The sequence below is a fragment of the Bufo gargarizans genome, chromosome 1 (assembly GCF_014858855.1).
Source record: "Bufo gargarizans isolate SCDJY-AF-19 chromosome 1, ASM1485885v1, whole genome shotgun sequence".
In the NCBI taxonomy this organism is placed as follows: domain Eukaryota; kingdom Metazoa; phylum Chordata; class Amphibia; order Anura; family Bufonidae; genus Bufo; species Bufo gargarizans.
This window is the reverse complement of record NC_058080.1, coordinates 559,728,173-559,749,942: the sequence shown is the minus strand read 5'-3', so window position 1 is coordinate 559,749,942 and position 21,770 is coordinate 559,728,173. Positions and strand designations below refer to the sequence as shown.

Genomic DNA, 21,770 nt, shown 5'->3' with positions numbered 1-21,770 from the left:
TGTTGAGAACAGCTGAGCAAGTGTGCATGGTGAGAGTTGTAGTTTCACAACAGCTGGGGTGACGGAGGTGGCTTACAAAACATGATGTGAAAACCCCACTGACGTGCACAGACAGTGACTTGAATGGGTCCGGGGTCAGTCCCCATGCTATGTGCTCTACACTCATCCCATCCAGACAGCAAACTGACTGGTGTGAACGAGCCCTAAACCTACGCCCAAAATAAGGTCAGTATACATATCAGTAAATATGTCTCTATATCGCCTCAATTTTCTATTATTCTGTTCCATAACTTTATCAGACATGGTGGTGGCATTTACTACACGCACACCGCGCTGCGCTGCGCTCCCGGCCATTCTTTCCGAAACTCGCAGGAATTAATCCAATCCTCTCGTGGTTCGAACAAAACCTTCCCGCCCTTTTAGATCCCGCGCGCCGCAGTGCTGGCTGCAGTGACGTCAGTCTTCCCTCCCACGTCATCGCCCCTCCCACCCAGTGCGCGCCCTGCTATTTGAATCCCGCTTCCGCCATTTTCTTTCGCTGCCTCACAGACGCTTCTGGAAGGTAAGAGCTCCTGCGCTGAAGGCGCCGCCCGGCCTTACCGCTACAATCCGCCGCTCATCCCTGCCATCTTTAGTCGTACCGCTCGCCAGTTACGTATAGTAGCAGTGTAATCTGCCCCTAGCTGACTGGCGTAGCTCTGGGACGGATCCCGTTTGGTGAGTTGGACCGGGCGGCGGTGCAGGGTCTCCTGACAGGGGGCGGGGAGGCGAGCGCTGTTGGCGCGCTTTCCTCTTCATGGCTTGTGGTCGGCGCTGTGCGCTATAGGGGTCTGCGGGGCGGCTGTGTGGGGTGGTCGGGCCTGGGCTGCCCGTGACTGTGCATGTTGTGGGCACCGCCCGCTTCTATCCTCGGGCGGAGAACAATGGCAGCCTGTAACGTGGGCACCGGGCGGTCAGGCCTGGGACGGGGAAGAGCAGGAAGCGCGCAGCCGCCATTAGTGCCCGCTCATTTTCCACACGTGCTGTTGAATGGCGGGAGCCCCCTCCCTATGTCTGGCCGCGGTTTGGGGTGTCCTCACCCTCAGTTAGTGTCGGGCCGTTTCCTTTGTATCCCTCTAATCTCCCATTTCCGCGTTGGAGAACCTGAAGCCGCCTGGCATCACGTGGGCAGGGGGAACTTCAGGAGCCTCCCTGGTGATCGGTGCACCCCGGGGAGCTGGGGCATCTGGGCGGTGTGGCACAAAGCAGAGGCGTCTGTGTCCACATGGTGGTGGGTGTCCTGGGGGTGGTGTGACTCACACTCCCTGTCTTCTGAATGAGGCCTATTATATAGCGCTCAATGCTGCTTCTCCTGTTGCTGACACTGTTAATCTATATGTTGCACATGCAAATGTGTTTCTTTTAACCAGATAAAAACCATGGCGGCCCAAGGAGAACCTCAAGTTCAGTTTAAGGTAAGTTACTCAATCTTTCAGTAATGAGTGGTTTTTATCCCCTGGAGTTTGTGCTATCTGAAAACCCCATTGTCCATCCCAGTGGCCAGGCTTGGCAACCTTCTGGTCCCTATTGTTTACTACTGGGTCATGTGTGCCACTGCAGCCAATCACTGGTGTCACCAAGCCTGGCTGCTGAGGTCATTCACTGGCTGCAGCAGTGCACATGGCCCCCTCCACAAGATTGCCAAGTGACAGGTATCAGTATTTTTTTACAAGTATCCCATGTTCTGGGGGCAAGGTTAAAATGGGCCAAACCCCTCTAACGATGTTTCTTGTGTTTTCCAGCTGGTTTTGGTCGGTGATGGTGGTACTGGCAAGACAACCTTTGTAAAACGTCACTTGACTGGTGAATTTGAGAAGAAATACGTAGGTAAGCAGAACTGAGTCCTAACCAGAATGGTCTGGAGCATCTGACATAACATGGCCGCTGCTGGATTGTGATGCGCACTACATTCCTTGAGTAATGTGTATGTAGGGGGTTAAAAAGGTTTTCCAGTGGTATTTTTAACATGAGTAATTGGGTATAAAATGCTCTCTGCTGTTCTGATGCTACTCATTTCTGGCCCTGGACACATAGCTGCTTAAGGTGGACCTGGCTGTAGCCATTGATTGGCCAGTACTGTACTCGGGGAGCGGGGGGCAGTGATGGGGTGTATTTATATACTTCATTCTGCCCTTAGTGTCCATGGAAATCCCCTTTAAATGTATCTTCTGCATGTAAGCATTATTTGTTAATAGGGAAGGAATTGACTTCAATGACTGAACGCTAGATCTGACCTATCGAGGGAGATTTATTCTAACTGGTGCTGAGGGGGACCCCTGTAGTGGAAAACCCTTTGAAAGGGATTGTACAGCGGGTAAATATTGATGACCTACCCTTAGGATAGTTCAATGTGGGGGGACTCCAGAACCTCTCCCGTTCAGCTTTGTGTATGCCCTGCCTCCTCTTGGATCCCTTCACATCTCGCATGTAGCTGCTGTGCGGTATTGGGTACTTTCACACTAGCGTTTTTGTTTACCTGTATCGAGTTTCGTCACAGGAGCTCAATACCGGGGGGGGGGGGGGGAGAACTGATCAGTTTTATCCGCATGCATTCTGAATGGAGAGCAATCTGTTCAGGATGCATGTTTAGTCCCTCTTACGTTTTTGGGACAGAGAAAATGCTGCAGTTTTATCTCCGGCCAAAAATGCAGATCACATTAATTTACATGGAAGTGTACTAGTGCCGGATCCGACATTAAGTGTTCTGGAAAAACGTATCTGGTTTTGCGGTCTGCGAATGCATAGACGTTTAAAAATGATACTGGGTCAATTTTTCCAGATGTCACTGGAGAGACAGATCCGGTATTTCAATGCATTTGTTAGACTGATCCAGATCGTCTACAAATGATATCAGTTTGCATCCAGATCCAGCAGGCAGTTCTGTTGACAGAACTGCAAGTGCTCACCATGTTCCAAGTCAAAGGGATGAGCAACTGCACTGAGATGAGTGAGACAACATGAAGAGGAAGCGGTGCACCATCTTTCAACCAGCTGATTGGGGCAGGGAGTTGGACTCCACCATCAACTATTGATGACATTTTGAGGATATCAAGATGTACCCACTGCACAACCTGTAGTGTGGCTTGGCATAGGCACAGAATAGAGATTGTTCTGTCATATGCCTGGTTTACCATGAGGGCACAGGATCAGGCATTTTTAAAGGGGTTGTCCAGGTTCAGAGCTGAACCTGGACATCCCTCCATTTTCACCCCGGCAGCCCCCCTGACATGAGCATCGGAGCAGTTCATGCTCCGATGCTCTCCTTTGCCCTGCGCTAAATCGCGCAGGGCAAAGGCATTTTTCTGAGTGCCGGTGACGTACCGGGCTCTCTATGGGGCTGACAGGAACCCCGGTGACGTCACCGGCACTGATGGGCGGGATTTGGCTCTGCCCTAGCCAGTAAAACGGCTAGGGCAGAGCTAAAGCCCGCCCCTCAGAGCCGGTGACGTCACCGAACACACTGCTGGGCGGAAGTTACCGCCCGGCAGTGTGTTATTGTAAACACAAGAGCCTGTGCCCTGCGCGATCTAGCGCAGGGCACGGGAGCGCATCGGAGCATGAGATGCTCCGATGCCAGGCTCAGGAGGGCTGCCGGGGTGAAAATAAGGGTATGTCCGGGTTCAGCTCTGAACCCGGACAACCCCTTTAAATCATGCCTGCTTAGTCCTTTTTACTAGGCCTTGTGGATTAATATTTCTGAGTGCCCAGTATGTATCAATTTCATCAAGTCAGTTTTTCTACTTCTCACATCGAATGACAAACTGTACAAAGTGGCTCATCCACGGGAGCAAATACTGAAAACACAGCAATGATGTGAACTAAGCCTGAGTCTTCTGCCTCTCTCCAAAAATAAGATGTGTATGGGTGGCTTTAACTTTGTCTTTGTAAGGCTACTTTCACACTTGCGTTCAGAGCAGATCCGCTCATAAAATGCAGACGATGGGATCTGTTCAGAACGGATCCATCTGCATTATATTGTAGAGAAAATTTGAAAGTCAATGGGGGATGGATCCGTTTGAAAATTGAGCCATATAGTGTCAAATTCAAACGGATCCGTCCCCATTGACTTGCATTGTAAGTCTGGGTGGATCCGTATGCCTCCACACGGCCAGGTGGACACCCGAACACTGCAAGCAGTGTTTGGTTGTCCGCTTGCAGAGCGGAGGCCAACCGCCGCCAGACTGATGCATTCTGAGCGGATCCGCATCCACTCAGAATGCATTAGGGCTGGGCAGATGCGTTCGGGGCCGCTTGAGAGCCTTTAAACGGAACTCGCAAGCGGAGCCCCGAACGCAAATGTGAAAGTAGCCTAAGTTGAGTGAGTTTTCCGTTCAGGTGCAATGCATAATGTGGACACATTGCACCTTCGTGGAATCCAGACCCATTCATTTCAATGGATCTGTCTGTGTACATGATCAGTGATTTTTCACGCATAACTTGTGTTGTGTGGAAAAAAATCACAGCATGCGCTATTCTGCGACTTTCATGCAACACTAGGCACATACAAGTGAATGGAGCTGCGTGAAAATCGCATCCACAAGCAAGTGCGGATGCAATGTTTTTAATGTGTGGTTGCTAGGAGATGTTTGTATACCTTCAGTTTTTATATTGTGTGTGCAAAGCGCATTAAAGTGCATTGCACCTGCACAGTAAAAACTACCCCAGACCAAACTGGCTGTTGGCAAAATTGCACATTTTTCACTGAACGCATTCGCAACCCACCCAGACCTAATCCGCACACTTCTCTGCAGGGGGGCCTTAGAGTTTATTGGCTTCCATTATTCAACAAAAAAACTGTCTTGTTTGAAAGTTGTCATGTCATTAGCTGTTTAGGTGGCTTGAATGACTTTACTCACAGCCTGTTTGGCGCTCAGGTGCTGGTGCATTGCTTGTTAACGCAGGATTACCATGTCAATTTGATAAGGCAATTTGACTTTCTAAAATTAAATTTTTTTTTTTTTTCACTTCTAGCCACACTTGGTGTTGAAGTCCACCCACTGGTTTTCCATACCAACAGAGGTCCTATAAAATTCAACGTATGGGATACTGCTGGTCAGGAGAAATTCGGCGGTCTTCGTGATGGTTACTACATTCAGGGTAAGGTTTTTAGGAGTCCTGTTTGTTTTTAATTCTTGTCTAACATGTTAAATCTTTAGTATGTGTTTAGTGGAACATGAACACAATATACCATACTCGGGATGGGGACATTTTTGACATCTCTCAGGGGGAATGCTGTACATATCCAGTATTTACTGTTTATCTCCATGTTATGCATGAAAAGGCAATACTCTTATGCTCCAACACAAGCCATATTCAGTATTGTTCTTGAAGGGGGAAGAAACAATTACTCTTACCAGTAATTGTCTGTCTTGAAACCCATGACGGCACCCATGCGAATAGGACCACCAATCCAGGACAGGAAACCTGAAGAGATAAAATGGTTAACACCCCCACCACACCTGAGTCTAATAAACAGACCGATGGAGGTGTACCAGCCAACAATGTCAAACAGAAACCAACAAATATATCGATCACTGAGGTGTGGTGGGGGTGTGAACCATTTGATCTCTTCAGGTTTCCTGTCCTGGATTGGCAGTCCTAGTCGCATGGGTTTTAAGAGAATTACCGGTAAGTGTAATTGTGTTCCCCTTCACCCGTAACTGCACCCATGCGAGAATATACTGAGATAAAGAAATTGGAGGGAGTTGGTGGGCTGCCACAGATCTGGTGGAATGAGCCCCAAAGGAGTCGGGTTAAGAGAAGAATAAGCCAGGGAAATATTGCTAGATGGGTAAAGAACTAACACCAATAGACTTTGCACCCTTTAGCTTTACCCAAAAACTGAATAAGGAGATTCTCATCTATTCTCCAAGATGAAGTGGAGGCTGTTTAAAATGCTAAACACTTTCTGACATCCAGGCAATGGAATCTTTCTTATATTGGTTGGATTTGGACAGAAGGAGGGAAGAATCACATCCTGACTTCTATGAAAATCAGAGACCACCTTAAGCTGAAATGATGGCAGCTGTCTAATCACCTTGTCTTCTAAAATGGTAGTATAGGGAGGAAAGGCAGAGACTGAATTTCTGAAACCTGTCTAGCAGATCTCATAGCTATAAGGAAGGCCATTTTGAAAGTAAGCATTTTAATAATAATCTCACTTAATGGTTCAAATTGCTTTTGCGGTAGGGCTGAAAAGAACAGTATTCAAATCCCATGGTTCAGACAAGGGTCTGAAAGAAGGGTGCATTCTTGATGCTACCGACAAGAATCTTTTAATCCATGGATCTGCTAATCTGGAATCAAAAAAAAAAAATCTTAAAGCAGCTACCTGGACTTTCAATGTAGATGCTTTAAGATATCTGTCTAGCCCTGCTTGAAAATTCAGGAGACTTAAAGGGGTCTGGGCTGTGTCCTAAAAGGGGTAAAAAAAAAAAAGCACTCCAAAATTTTTATATTTTCATGAGAGAACCACCTTCCTACTCTTCAGCATAGTGGAGACTAATTTGGTGGATAAATCACCTTCTAGACCAGACTTCCCTTTCAAAATTCACACAGATGGAGAATTTCTGGACTGGGATGGACTAGCAGACCCTGGTACAGAAGATCATCCTTCAACGGAAGGGGCCACGGAGAATCTACTGCCAACTTTAGCAAACTGAAGTACCTTGACAGCAGACAGTCTTGCAAAAGCCAGTACTGCTACTACTTTGGTAAAGACTCTGGGAGCCTAAGAGACCCCAGCGCTCTGTATTGGAGATGCAGTAACTCTCCCTGGACCCAGACTGCTGTCTTTAAAAACTTTTGGTAGGAAGCATGGATTGGAACATGGTAATATGCATCCTCCAAATCCAAGCTTGCTATCCTGGAAGAGGAGTTTTACAGTTGATTTCTATCTCCATATGAAAAAAAAAAACCTGTAGTCCTGGGGCTTGAACAAAAAGATTGTTTAGGAAATTTCTCCGTCATCCCTCAGGAAGTCTGCGGCTTTAGAAGAGGTAGGAAGGGAAGATGGTAATTGTTCTCTAGGTCTTTTGTCCTTAATACGCAACTCCAGCTGATCTAACCATAGCCTTAAGGACCTGGTGACCCAAGAGGCGGCAAAGGCCGGCCTAAGACTTGTTGACGCAGACTCCCAAGCATGCCGCCAGGGATAGTCTCTTTACAGTGTAGTAGACCTGGACCTCCTGAGGTGAGCACCAAGCAATGGTAGGAGCCAGAGCTCCTCGGGTACCTCCTATCCCGGAGGACAGGAAACCTGAACTGATGCATGGTGGGTGTGTGAACCATTTTCTCTTCAGGTTTCCTGTCCTGAATGGGAGATCCTAGTTGCATGGGTGAGGGGAATAATTGGGGTACAATCAAGTTCAGCAGTAGCTTGAAGTACTCAGAATGCTTTTGCTCTTGACATGTATCTTTATCTGTCATGATGGGTTATTCTCTTAGATATTAGTTGTACATTGCTGGGATGGGTAACCCATGCCAGGTGGGAGCAGGTTGCTGAGGTGGGTCCTGCTCTTATAGTCAGAACAGGCCCCACAGAGTGAAGGCGACTCAACATTCACTTATCTGGGAGCTTGGGGAAAATAGCTGAGCTGGATTTCAATCATTACCATAGTGGTGAATGGAGAGGTGGCCATCTATGCAGTGATCTCATCCACTACTATGGGACCTTTTTCCAGAACTCCTACAGCAGTGAATGGAGAGCATGTGCAGTGCTGTCTTCACTCTAGGGGTCCTGTTCTGGAGATGGTAATGGGACCCACTTCTGTAGTGTTTAGATAAGAGATACCACCAATGTTTGAGACGAGTTTAACCATTTAAAGATGCACTGTCACAATTTTGTCTTGTGATCTGACTGTTAGAGTACATGTAACCTGTAGTCATCTTACTTTTGACTCTAACATTCGTTCTGATCATCACCGGTACAGGACAGCAGTCTGATCTCTAACTAATGCATCACAGGAAGTCAGTTACTTCTCTAGTCACTCTGGAGACTGACATTTAAGCTCCCATAGGAATACATAGAGAAACCGACTTCCTGTCCACAATATGCTGTTATCTGGGAAGTCACTGGTGACCACATGAGACAGAATGAAGTTTATAAATCACTGGTAAGAGGCTTCATTACAGTTTACATCATGGATGTCAAACTCATGGCCCTCCAGATGTTGCAAAACTACAACTCCCAGCATTCCCTGATAGCTGCAGTATGCCCAGGCATGATGGGAGTTGTAGTTTTGCAACAGCTGGAGGGCCACGAGTTTTTTTTTTTTTTTTTTTTTTTTACTGTGTCCATTGTCTCTATTGGAGAAATAAAACTGTCACCACTGGGACCTGCACCCATGTCGAACGGAGCCCCGCAAGTGAAGGAGGGCGCACTGCGTATGCACAGCCGTCCTCAATTTATTTTTCTACGGGGCAGGTGAAAATGGCCGCTTGCTGACTCTGCTATTTGTTGGTCCCATGGAAATGAATGGGATCAGGGGCAGCACGTGCAGGGTACGCTCTCATTCACTTCTATGGGGAGCCGGCTTGGCTGTGGCTGGACCAGAGTTCTCAAACCACCACCTAGCGGGGCTCGGTTCTCAATATAGGTGTGGGACCCGCACTTATAAGACATTGTGCATATCCTAGCGATATGCCCCCATTGTCCATGATGAGACAACCCATCTAACACTTTTTTTTTTTTTTTTTTTTTAATAGCTCAATGTGCCATTATCATGTTTGATGTTACCTCAAGAGTCACATACAAGAATGTACCTAACTGGCATAGAGATCTTGTACGAGTATGTGAAAATATCCCCATAGTCTTGTGTGGCAACAAAGTGGACATCAAGGACAGAAAAGTTAAAGCAAAGTCCATTGTGTTCCATAGGAAGAAGAATCTTCAGGTTGGTTTATTTTAGAGCTTCAATGAGAACCCCCCCCCCCCCCCTTTCCTCCCCCATAATGCAGTTGTCCTCGGTTTGTTCTGTAACTTATCAAATATACTTATCTCCTTTCCTTTCTAGTACTATGATATCTCTGCAAAGAGTAACTACAATTTTGAAAAGCCATTCCTTTGGCTTGCCAGAAAACTAATAGGTGATCCTAACCTTGAATTTGTAGCCATGCCTGCTCTTGCACCACCAGAAGTGGTTATGGATCCTGCACTTGCAGCACAATATGAGCGTGATCTACAAGTAAGTTCAACCTTTTCCAGACCTCTGCCATAATATGTATGGGGGAAGTTTGCCAGTTTTCCATTTTGTTTTTTTACAGGAGACACTTGAGGCTTAATGTCTGTAATCGGCGATGCCAATTGCAGACATTTAACCCTTCTGATGCCAGGATTGCATTTGCTTATGGCATCTGCACTGGGGAGCCTGTAATGGCTCCCCTGTGTGGTGATGGCAGGAACTGTTGTGTCCAATATTGGAATACAGAATTTTCTATTTAGCGATGTTTTATGCCACTAGTAAATAGAAAATGCCTGTCCTATTAAATTCCCATATAAAAATACTTATCCCCTATTAAAGGGAACCTGTCACCGGGATTTTGTGTATAGAGCTGAGGACATAAGTTGCTAGATGGCCGCTAGCACATCCGCAATACCCAGTCCCCATAGCTCTGTGCTTTTATTGTGTAAAAAAAAAAAAACTGATTTGATACATATGCAAATTAACCTGAGATGGGTCCTGTATGTTAGATGAGTCAGGGACAGGACTCATCTCAGGTTAATTTGCATATGGATCAAATCAGGTTTTATACACAATAAAAGCACACAGAGCTATGGGGACTGGGTATTGCAGATGTGCTAGCGGCCATCTAGCAACCAATGTCCTCAGCTCTATACACAAAATCCCGGTGACAGGTTCCCTTGAAGTGTCACCTTGTTAGGGGAGGCAGGTTGTGTATTTGTGCACAGTCCCTTTTTTAATTCTGTGAAAACTAATCTTGTTGAACTTATGCAGAATTGGACAAATCACAAGTAACTTTTCTTTTTTTTTTCCCCCTCCCCTTTAATCACTAGGTTGCCCAGACCACAGCACTGCCAGATGAAGATGATGATCTGTGAGGTGAATGAAGTGGAGCCCAGAGTCAGAAGTCTAGTTTTATAGGCAACTGTCCTGTGATGTCAGTGGTGCAGCGTGTTTGCCACCTTATTATCTAGCTGAACAGAGCATATGCTTAATCTTTTTGGGATGCTGAAGGAGATGAATGGGCTTCGGAGTGAATGTGGCAGTTAAACAGAAACTAAATAAATCCTTCATATTTTGGACCTGCATATTTAGCTGTTTGGGACTGCAGATATTCCCTAAAATTTCCAATATTAAGACTGCTACAGTCACATCACACAATATCCAGTGGTGAATCCTGTTTGTTACTGTCATTCCCATATCTTTTCGTTTAGATCATAATAAAGTTGTATTTCAAATACCCGTTCCTTGACATCAGTGACACTTGCTGTATGTTACACTCAATCGCTTACTCAGCCTCATGTGACTTTCCACTTGATGTTTAAAACACTTGCCTTTAACTTTTTTTTTTTTTTTTTCTTGGTCAAAGTCACTTATTTGGAGGATTTGTTAAGAGTTCACAAGCGTCACATTGCCAATATCTTAATCTGTTAGTTACTCCGTCGGTCAGATTAATAAACTATTTTGCGGCAGTCTATTTGGCATAACTGGGTTTTGTTTGAGCTGTATTTTTGAGACCATTAACTTTGCTCAAACTGGTGAAAACTGACTGCATACCAGTATGGTGCACTTTATATAAGTTGGAAAGGGTACAGCCCAAACTGCATTAGCTGATACAGCAGTTGTCATGAAAGAAATCCTGCATTCAATCGGATCCATTTTGCAGCCCATGACTTCTATTATGACAGAATGCCTCTAAAGGCATTCCATCATAGATTTGCATTATGGTCTGTGGTAACAGTATCCATAACACAATTAACCTTTTTACCAACAAACGAAGTGAACGAATTTCAAAATATGATATTTGCTCACCTCTAGTGTTGTCAATAACACTAGAGGTTTCAGCATGCAGTTTTGAAAGCTAAGATCAGGAGTGGATCTTAAAAGGAGTGTTTAAATGATATTTATTTATATATATATATATATATATATATATATATATATATATATATATTTTTTTTAGTATATTCACACCTGGTTTGGGCTTTTAAGAACTCATGTAATTATAGCCTTAGGAGTTCCCCACACATGTTGGTCTGTTGCCTAGTCTGCCAAAAACTGGATATTTGGCTGACAAAACGGCATAAGGGGGTCTTCAGGCGTAAAAAAGAAAAAAAAAACTATAGGAGAGATTTATCAAAGCAGGTGGAAAGGAAAACTAGCTTAGTTTCCCATAGCAACCAGAGTCTGCTTTCATTTTCCACTGGAGCTCTTAAATATGAGAGCTGGAATCTGGTTGATATAGGCAACTAATCCAGTTTTCCTTGCCACTAGTTTTGATAAATTTCAGAAGTGTGGTATAAGTCTCAGATTGTGCAAGCTGATCACAACATTGGTCACTGAAATGCCAGATCTGTGGAAAAATTGAAATTGTAAGGCTAGGGGCTATACAACGTGTGGCACAACATTTTGTCTCACAACAATTTTTATAATGATAGTCTATGGTGTTGCACTGCAACACGACAGTAGCAAAAAATCCACACGATGGATTTTTTTTCTGCGACAGTTGCAACATGTCGCAGTGCAACACCATAGGCTATCATTATAAAAATTGGTGCCATATCAATGTTGCTCTGTAGTTGTGACCCATGTATCCCGTGACTTAATTGTTGTGTGACACGTGTCGTCGCGTAGCCCTAGCCTAAATTCTGTGAGGGGTGTGGTTTCTAAAATGGGGTCACTTCTTGGTGGTTTTAATTTATTTTTAAAGGGGTTTCCCAGATTTTTATACTGAGTGAAGCGAGCTCCAGATGCTACATTTGAAGTCTCTTCACTCAAAACTTCGGCTTAATGTTGTATGGAGATCCATCTCTGTACAGCATTAAAATGTATGGCTGCCAATGAGGCAAAGTAAGTAATTTGCAAAGTCGTGCAAGACTTCTGTTGAATAACTTAAGTACTTGATTTTTAAATTGGACAATCACTTTAAAACTCAGAACCAAACTCTGCTTTGGTTCCGAGGTACCTGTCAGAACTGAAGCTGTTGCAGTCCTCTGGCCCGGAGATCTTGCACAAGCCCGGTCACCACCGAGCCTGTGCCTCTGCCCTGTTAAGATCAGTGCCTCTGCCTATAGTGAGCAGAGCGCGTCCAGTGCTCGGGCAAGATCTCCAAACCATAGGACTGCAAGGGGAGCAGTTAACTGGGCACTTGCAACAGAAAATTTACATAACTTTATAAACTACTTTTTTCAGGATATCTTCGTGGGGCAGACACGAGAGGTACTATTTTAATAGGGGGGGCAAACGTTCTATAACGCAATCTGAAAAGCGGTCTAAAACACTCAGAGTAGGTGGCAGACTCCCTTTAATAAGGGACCACACACATGGCTGCAGGTCATTCAGAGTATAGTATCATGTTTAACAGAGTCAATTGGGCCTTGTACCTCTGAGCTTTGACATACAACCTTTAGCCATTTGTGAGTTTGTCCCTGTGCTTACTGGGTAAAAGCTTATATATATATTTGTGTGAGGCGCGTACGGTAGTACAGTGAAGAACCCTAGGAAATCAGGGAATAAGCGTAGTCTGTTGTGGTGTGCCGAAACCGAGGATGAGGTAGGCCTGAGAAAGAAGAGGGCCCACCCAAGGATAGAGATATGGAAGAAATGAGTTGTAAATGAGTGGAGTGGTGGGAGGGTCAAAGCTCAGACCTCGGACGGTGCAGGAGCCAGGTAAAGGGGGTGCCCTAAATAGGCTGGAGGCGGACCTCAGCCCCTCCCACAAATCCAGGCAAACTGCCTTCACACTTGTGTGAGGCGCTTACGGTAGTACAGTGAAGAACCCTAGGAAATCAGGGAATAAGCGTAGTCTGTTGTGGTGTGCCGAAACCGAGGATGAGGTAGGCCTGAGAAAGAAGAGGGCAAAAATGAAATAACCAGTTATTGTAGTCAAATATACATGAATAGCTCAACCCGACATGTTTTGGAAAGTATCTCTTAACTCTTGTGTTGGATTGGGAATGTATCGCGAGTAAGCGGATGACTTCCAGCGCCCCAATTCCCGATGACATGAGTAGGGGCCTTGGCACTGGAGGCCGTGGATGCGGCTCCAAAGCGAAAGGAGTGCCCTGAGTAGTTGGCTGCGTGAGGCCCAGTTGTGTGAGGGATGACCTGACAAGGGTCATGAAGGTGGTGGTGGTGAGTACCGAACCATGTAGTGAAGTAGCGGTTGAGAGGGTAGAACTTGTGACGTTGACTGTAAGCATCCAGAACCCTGACTGGACACCATCTGTTGTGCGTGGGGTGATATGAAATGTTGACGGGTAAGTGCTGACTACTCTTGGAGTGAGGTAAGGTCAGGACGTAATGATCCATGTGTTTTGCCAAGTGGGAGACAAGAAGACAAGGTGTGGCTTGGGTCGTGTAGGTTGTAGTGAATTCCCCGGGCCTCAGGAACCGTAAAAGGCCAAGTAAATTCCTGTTTTGAGGATGGAGTTGGTGTCTGCTTCAGAAGGCTTGGCGTCTAGTAATTCAGATAATGCCTCGAAAATATGATTGTTAACGGGTAGCCTCTGGGTAGGACGTGCGGGTTCCGCTTCCGAATACCTCTGAGTATGGTTTTGATCTGGTGAGAGGCCACGCAACTGATGTTATTAGGGTGTAAGATTTGCATGTTGGTGTAAAATGCCAGTGAGATGGAGTATGATGGCGTTGTATGACATTTGAGTTTAAGGTGGCAAAAAGAAGCAACCCCAGAAGAGAAGACATGACAAAAAGGGGGCGTGATGTTATGCTCCAGGAGGAATCTGACAACCTAGAAATTAAAAGTCAGAGAAAATGATAACGTGAGAGAGACTCTAATGGCGCAAGCCATGCGTGCGAGTCACCACAAGATAATGTATTGCAAGCCACAGATGACCGAGCCATGCGAGCGGGTCTGAAGGCCGAAAAGACATGGAACCTGCTGGTTGTGGGACCACGCAGCCGGCCTCGACTGGCGGAGTTATGTGTGTGGAATTTGAATGGGGAAGCGATACGTGAGACTCTAATGGCGGAGCCATATGTGTGAAAGTTGACAGAGAAGCCATGCGTGAGAGACTCTAATGGCGGAGCCATGCGTGAGAGACTCTAATGGCGGGGTCGTGTGTGTGAAATTAAATACGGAGAAGCCATGCGTGAGAGACTCTAATGGCGGAGCCATGCGTGAGAGACTCTAATGGCGGGGTCGTGTGTGTAAAATAATATGGAGAAGCCATTCGTGAGAGACTAATGGCGAAGCCATGCGTGAGAGACTCTAATGGCGGGGTCGTGTGTGTGAAATTAATATGGAGAAGCCATGCGTGAGAGACTCTAATGGCGGAGCCATGCGTGAGAGACTCTAATGGCGGGGTTGTGTGTGTGAAATTAAATACGGAGAAGCCATGCGTGAGAGACTCTAATGGCGGAGCCATGCGTGAGAGACTCTAATGGCGGGGTCGTGTGTGTAAAATAATATGGAGAAGCCATGCGTGAGAGACTCTAATGGCGAAGCCATGCGTGAGAGACTCTAATGGCGGGGTCGTGTGTGTGAAATTAATACGGAGAAGCCATGCGTGAGAGACTCTAATGGCGGAGCCATGCGTGAGAGACTCTAATGGCGGGGTCATGTGTATGAGATATATGCGGAGAAGCCATGCGTGAGACTCTAATGGCGGAGCCATATGTATGACCATTGATGCGGAGAAGCCATGCGTGAGAGACGCTAATGGCGGAGCCATTCGTGTAAAAATAATACGGGGAAGCCATGCGTGAGAGGCTCTAATGGCGGGGTCATGTGTGTGAAATTAATACGGAGAAGCCATGCGTGAGATTTTATGGCGGAGCCATGCGTGAGAGACTAATGGCGGAGCCATATGTGTAAAATGCGGAGAAGCCATGCGTGAGAGACTCTAATGGCAGGGCCGTGCGTGAGAGGTTCTACTGGCGAAGCCATATGTGTGACACCAACGGAGAAGCCATGCGTGAGACTAATGGCAGAGTCATATGTGTAAACTAACACGGCAAAGTGATGCGTGAGAGACTCTAATGGCGGAGTTATGTATGTAACACTGAACGGAGAAACCATGCGTGAGACTAATGCGGAGTCATGTGTGTGACACTAACCGGAGAAGCCATACGTGAGAAAACTCTAATGGCGGAGTCATATGTGAGAGACTCTAAATGGCGGAGTTATTGTGTGAAACCAACGGCGAAGTGATGCGTGAGACTCTAATGGCGGAGTTACAAGTGTGACCTAAACGACGAAGTAATGCATGAGAGTCTATAATGGCGGAGAAATGTGTGTGAAACTAAACGGCGAAGTAATGCGTGAGAGTCTGTAATGGCGGAGAATTGTGTGTAACTAAAACGGCGAAGTAATGCGTGAGAGTCTGTAATGGCGGAGAAATGTGTGTGAAACTAAACGGCGAAGTAATGCGTGAGAGTCTGTAATGGCGGAGAATTGTGTGTAAACTAAACGGCGAAGTAATGCGTGAGAGTCTGTGATGGCGGAGAAATGTGTGTGAACTAAACGGCGAAGTAATGCGTGAGAGTCTGTAATGGCGGAGAAATTGTGTGTAAACTAAACGGCGAAGTAATGCGTGAGAGTCTGTAATGGCGGAGAATTGTGTGTAAACTAAAACGGCGAAGTAATGCGTGAGAGTCTGTGATGGCGGAGAATGTGTGTGAACTAACCGGCGAAGTAATGCGTGAGAGTCTGTAATGGCGGAGAAATGTGTGTGAAACTAAACGGCGAAGTGATGCGTGAGAGTCTGTAATGGCGGAGAATTGTGTGTAACCTAAACGGCGAAGTAATGCGTGAGAGTCTGTAATGGCGGAGAAATGTGTGTGAAACTAAACGGCGAAGTAATGCGTGAGAGTCTGTAATGGTGGAGAATTGTGTGTAAACTAAAACGGCGAAGTAATGCGTGAGAGTCTGTGATGGCGGAGAAATGTGTGTGAACTAACCGGCGAAGTAATGCGTGAGAGTCTGTAATGGCGGAGAAATGTGTGTGAAACTAAACGGCGAAGTGATGCGTGAGAGTCTGTAATGGCGGAGAATTGTGTGTAACCTAAAACGGCGAAGTAATGCGTGAGAGTCTGTAATGGCGGAGAATTGTGTGTAACCTAAAACGGCGAAGTAATGCGTGAGAGTCTGTGATGGCGGAGAAATGTGTGTGAACTAACCGGCGAAGTAATGCGTGAGAGTCTGTAATGGCGGAGAATTGTGTGTAACCTAAAACGGCGAAGAAATGCGTGAGAGTCTGTAATGGCGGAGAAATGTGTGTGAACTAACCGGCGAAGTAATGCGTGAGAGTCTGTAATGGCGGAGAATTGTGTGTAACCTAAAACGGCGAAGAAATGCGTGAGAGTCTGTAATGGCGGAGAAATGTGTGTGAAACTAACCGGCGAAGTAATGCGTGAGGGACTCTAATGGCGGAGTTATGTGTGAAACACTGAAACGGAGAAGCCATGTGTGAGACTAATGGCGGATTTGTATGTGAAACACTAAAATGGAGAAAGCCATGCGCGAGAGACTCTGATGGCGGAGCCAGGCGTGAGACTCAAATAGCGGGGTCGTATGTATGCAACTGAACCGGAGAAACCATGCGTGGGAGACTAATGGTGGAGTCGTGGGTGCGTGCTAAACCGGAGAAGACACGCGTGGGAGACCAAATGGCGGAGTGCTGTGAGTGAAACTAAAACGGAGAAGCCATGCGTGGGCGACTAATGGCAGAAATAAAAATTTATTTTTTTTTTTTTTTTATTTATTGATTTGTTTATTTATTTATTTATTTTTTGTTTATTTATTTATTCATTTTTATTATTTGTTTATTTATTTATTTATTTATTTATATTTTTTTTAGGACCATGGAGCACGAGGGTGATGTGGCGTTTTTTTTTTTTTTTTTTTTTTTTCTTTTTTTCCCCCTTCATATGGCGGGTTTATTTATTTATTTATTTATTTATTATTTATTTTCTATGGCGGGTTTTTTTTTTTTTTTTCTCTCCATATGGCTTTTTTTTTTTTTCCATATGGCGTTTTTTTTTTTTTTTTTTTTGTTTTTTTTTCATATGGCGGGTTTCTTTGGTGATTGTGTGATGCGTTTTGAATGGTGTGGATTTTTATTGTGGTGCGAAATGAGCCCCCGTGACGTGGAGGAAGGTGTGATTCGCAGAACTTTTTTTTTTTTTTTTTTTTTTTTTTTTTTTTTGCCAGGACTATATGGCGGGTTTCTCTTCTATGACCCTGAGGGAAATTTTTATTTTTTTTTTTTTTTTTTTTTTTTTTGGGACTACATGGCGGGTTTCCTCCCTATGATACTATGGAGCTTTAATTACATAATTTTTATTTTTCCTTTATCGGGGTACGCGGGTGATGTGGCGGGTTTTATAATGAAGGGGGCTGTGGCCTGGTGTGGTGGGGGTGTAATGTGATGGGGAACAGTCTGAGCCCCTCCTGGGTTGCGCCGCCTGTGGGAGGGGGGCAGTGGCTGCAGCCTGGGGCAGAGTATTGTGGCTGGACCGGGGCCGAGCAGACCTGTGGCGGCCCCCTCCCCACACACCAGCCGCACCAGCGGACGGCCGTCGGGATACCGCGCACGCGCCGACGCCGCCGCGCATGCGCAGTACCCCGGCCGCGCGTGCGCAGACCAGGGACCGGGACGCGGGCGGCCGCCATCGGCAGCGCGGCAGGAGAAGCAGCGGGACGGGCCGGTGCAGCGGTGGGGAGAACGGGGAAGTCCGTAGCAGCAGCGCTGAATGTGGAGGGGGAGAATGTGTGGTGTTGCTGGAACGATCCAACCTGTGGGCAAGTGTGAGTGTTTGTGAACATGCCGCTGTGATGAACGAGGGGAGGCATGATGTGAAATGAGCAGGAATGGGGGGGGGGGGGGGGGAGAGTTGAGCCCAGGAGACAACCTGCCTGCTTGCTGCAGGGGTACAGACCGGAGTGGTGGTGTGGTGTGACCAATCTTCATGTGAACAAGCCTGCTAGACATGAAATGATGGTGACTTGTGACGAAAATTGTGACCTGAATGTGTGTGAGAGAGATGTTGGTGAGGAGGGGAAACGGCGTTGGTGGCCGCCATGGGAACCTGGTACACGTGCTGGTGGTGCTAGGAGTGGGGATGCGGTGTGGTACGCGTGCATGCATGACCGGAAATGGAGGCAGACATGAAAACCGTGACTTGGAGTGAAACTGTGACATGGTTGAAATGAAAATAGTGAAATGAATTGAGCTAGTACAGGGGGCAACCGTGAGGCCCTGTGCTGTACCGCAGACATGAAATGATAGTGACTTGTAACGAGAATTTGTGACATGAGTGCAAAGTTTGGTGAAATGAAATGAGCCGGTACAGGGGGCAACCGTGAGGCCCCAGCTGTACCGTATGGATGACTCATAGTATACCGGGCAAACGTGACCCACAGTGAACCGAGTAACGCAAAACTTCCAAGACTCAGCAACTCGCAGGTAACTCTCCAGTAACTCCACCAGCGACTTCCTCCTTCAAAGCTCAGACCTCGGACGGTGCAGGAGCCAGGTAAAGGGGGTGCCCTAAATAGGCTGGAGGCGGACCTCAGCCCCTCCCACAAATCCAGGCAAACTGCCTTCACACATATATATATATCCTTCTAAAAATATTAGCATATTGTGATAAAGTTAATTATTTTCTGTAATGTACTGATAAACATTAGACTTTCATATATTTTAGATTCATTACACACCAACTGAAGTAGTTCAAGCCTTTTATTTTAATATTGATGATTTTGGCATACAGCTCATGAAAACCCAAATTTCCTATCAAAAAAAATTTGCATATTTCATCCGACCAATAAAAGAAAAGTGGTTTTAATACAAAAAAGGTCAACCTTCAAATAATTATGTTCAGTTATGCACTCAATACTTGGTTGGGAATCCTTTTGCAGAAATGACTGCTTTAATGCGGTGTGGCATGGAGGCAATCAGCCTGTGGCACTGCTGAGGTGTTATGGAGGCCCAGGATGCTTCGATAGCGGCCTTAAGCTCATCCAGAGTGTTGGGTCTTGCGTCTCAACTTTCTCTTCCCAATATCCCACAGATTCTCTATGGGGTTCAGGTCAGGAGAGTTGGCAGGCCAATTGAGCACAGTAATACCATGGTCAGTAAACCATTTACCAGTGGTTTTTGCACTGTGAGCAGGTGTCAGGTCGTGCTGAAAAATGAAATCATCTCCATAAAGCTTTTCAGCAGATGGAAGCATGAAGTGCTCCAAAATCTCCTGATAGCTAGCTGCATTGACCCTGCCCTTGATAAAACACAGTGGACCAACACCAGCAGCTGACATGGCACCCCAGACCATCACTGAATGTGGGTACTTGACACTGGACTTCAGGCATTTGGGCATTTCCCTCTCTCCAGACTCTGGCACCTTGATTTCCGAATGACATGCAAAATTTGCTTTTATCCGAAAAAAGTACTTTGGACCACTGAGCAACAGTCCAGTGCTGCTTCTCTGTAGCCCAGGTCAGGCGCTTCTGCCGCTGTTTCTGGTTCAAAAGTGGCTTGACCTGAGGAATGCGGCACCTGTAGCCCATTTCCTGCACGCGCCTGTACACAGTTGCTCTGGATGTTTCTACTCCAGACTCAGTCCACTGCTTCCGCAGGTCCCCCAAGGTCTGGAATCGGTCCTACTCCACAATCTTCCTCAGGGTCCGGTCACCTCTTCTTGTTGTGCAGCCTTTTCTGCCACACTTTTTCCTTCCCACAGGCTTCCCACTGAGGTGCCTTGATACAGCACTCTGGGAACAGCCTATTCGTTCAGAAATTTCTTTCTGTGTCTTACCCTCTTGCTTGAGGGTGTCAATGATAGCCTTCTGGACAGCAGTCAGGTCGGCAGTCTTACCCATGATTGCGGTTTTGAGTAATGAACCAGGCTGGGAGTTTTTAAAAGCCTCAGGAATCTTTTGCAGGTGTTTAGAGTTAATTAGTTGATTCAGATTATTAGGTTAATATCTTGTTTAGAGAACCTTTTCATGATATGCTAATTTTTTTAGATAGGAATTTGGGGTTTTCATTCATGAGCTGTATGCCAAAATCATCAATATTAAAACAATAAAAGGCTTGAACTACTTCAGTTGGTGTGTAATGAATCTAAAATATATGGAAGTCTAATGTTTATCAGTACATTACAGAAAATAATGAACTTTATCACAATATGCAATTTTTTTTAGAAGGACCTGTATATATATACACACAGTACAGACCAAAAGTTTGGATACACCTTCTCATTCAAAGGGTTTTCTTTATTTTCATGACTTCATCATCACGATTCACACTGAAGGCATCAAAACTATGAATTAACACGTGGAATTATATACATAACAAAAAAGTTAGCCACCTTTTGCTTTAATTACTGCTTTGCACACTCTTGGCATTCTCTTGATGAGCTTCAAGAGGTAGTCACCTGAAATGGTCTTCCAACAGTCTTGAAGGAGTTCCCAGAGATGCTTAGAACTTGTTGGCCCTTTTTCCTTCACTCTGCGGGCCAGCTCACCCCAAACCATATCGATTGGGTTCAGGTCCGGTGACTGTGGAGGCCAGGTCATCTGGTGCAGCACTCATCACTCTCCTTCATGGTCAAATAGCCCTTACACAGCCTGGAGGTGTGTTTGGGGTCATTGTCCTGTTGAAAAATAAATGATGGTCCAACTAAACGCAAACCGGAAGGAATAGCATGCCGCTGCAAGATGCTGTGGTAGCCATGCTGGTTCAGTATGCCTTCAATTTTGAATGAATCCCCAACAGTGTAACCAGAAAAGCACCATCACACCTCCTCCTCCATGCTTCACGATGGGAACCAGGCATGTAGAGTCCATCCGTTCACCTTTTCTGCGTTGCACAAAGACACGGTGGTTGGAACCAAAGATCTCAAATTTGGACTCATCAGACCAAAGCACAGATTTCTACTTGTCTAATGTCCATTCCTTGTGTTCTTTAGCCCAAACAAGTCTCTTCTGCTTGTTGTGTCCTTGGCAGTGGTTTCCTAGGAGATATTCTACCATGAAGGCCTGATTCACACAGTCTCCTCTTAACAGTTGTTCTAGAGATGTGTCTGCTGCTAGAACTCTTGTGTGGCATTGACCTGATCAATGAGCTGCTGTTAACCTGCGATTTCTGAGGTTGGTGACTCGGATGAACTTATCCTCCGCAGCAGAGGTGACTCTTGGTCTTCCTTTCCTGGTGCGGTCCGCATGTGAGCCAGTTTCTTTGTAGCGCTTGATGTTTTTTGTGATCACTTGGGGACACTTTCAAAGAAATTAGGCCTCTGTTGTTAATGCAGAGGCGCAATGATTGGAATTTATGATGTTATTCAAGTAGTATTGGCTTTTCACTGTACCATTCACAAAGTGTAGGGCTGTACTGTATTGACTAGACACACCTGCCCACACTGTAACACCAGTGTTGTCTGGTGACAATGGTTGATGCATATCGCTCTCCTTGGCCTCTCCAACATCGTTGGCGGCCATCATTTCTGCTCAGTGTGAATCGAATTTAATCAGTGAACAGCACTGAGGCCCACTGGTTCTTTGTCCAGCTTTAATGCTCCCTGGCA

The 21,770-nt window shown here is 45.9% G+C and overlaps 1 protein-coding gene across 2 annotated transcripts; it reads left to right on the top strand.

The window, feature by feature from the left end:
• Window positions 1-478: 478 nt before the first annotated feature.
• Window positions 479-10,473, top strand: RAN (RAN, member RAS oncogene family). Of its 2 annotated transcripts, none has more exons than XM_044275626.1 (7): window positions 479-562; window positions 1,410-1,454; window positions 1,782-1,866; window positions 5,011-5,136; window positions 8,746-8,933; window positions 9,054-9,224; window positions 10,055-10,473. In XM_044275626.1, the coding sequence occupies exons 2-7, from the start codon at window positions 1,419-1,421 to the stop codon at window positions 10,097-10,099; spliced, it is 651 nt and encodes a 216-aa protein (XP_044131561.1). In that variant the 5' UTR covers window positions 479-562; window positions 1,410-1,418; the 3' UTR covers window positions 10,100-10,473. The 2 variants fall into 2 exon arrangements, with proteins under 2 accessions (XP_044131561.1, XP_044131560.1); XM_044275625.1 differs by lacking the exon at window positions 479-562 and adding an exon at window positions 608-717.
• Window positions 10,474-21,770: the final 11,297 nt, after the last annotated feature.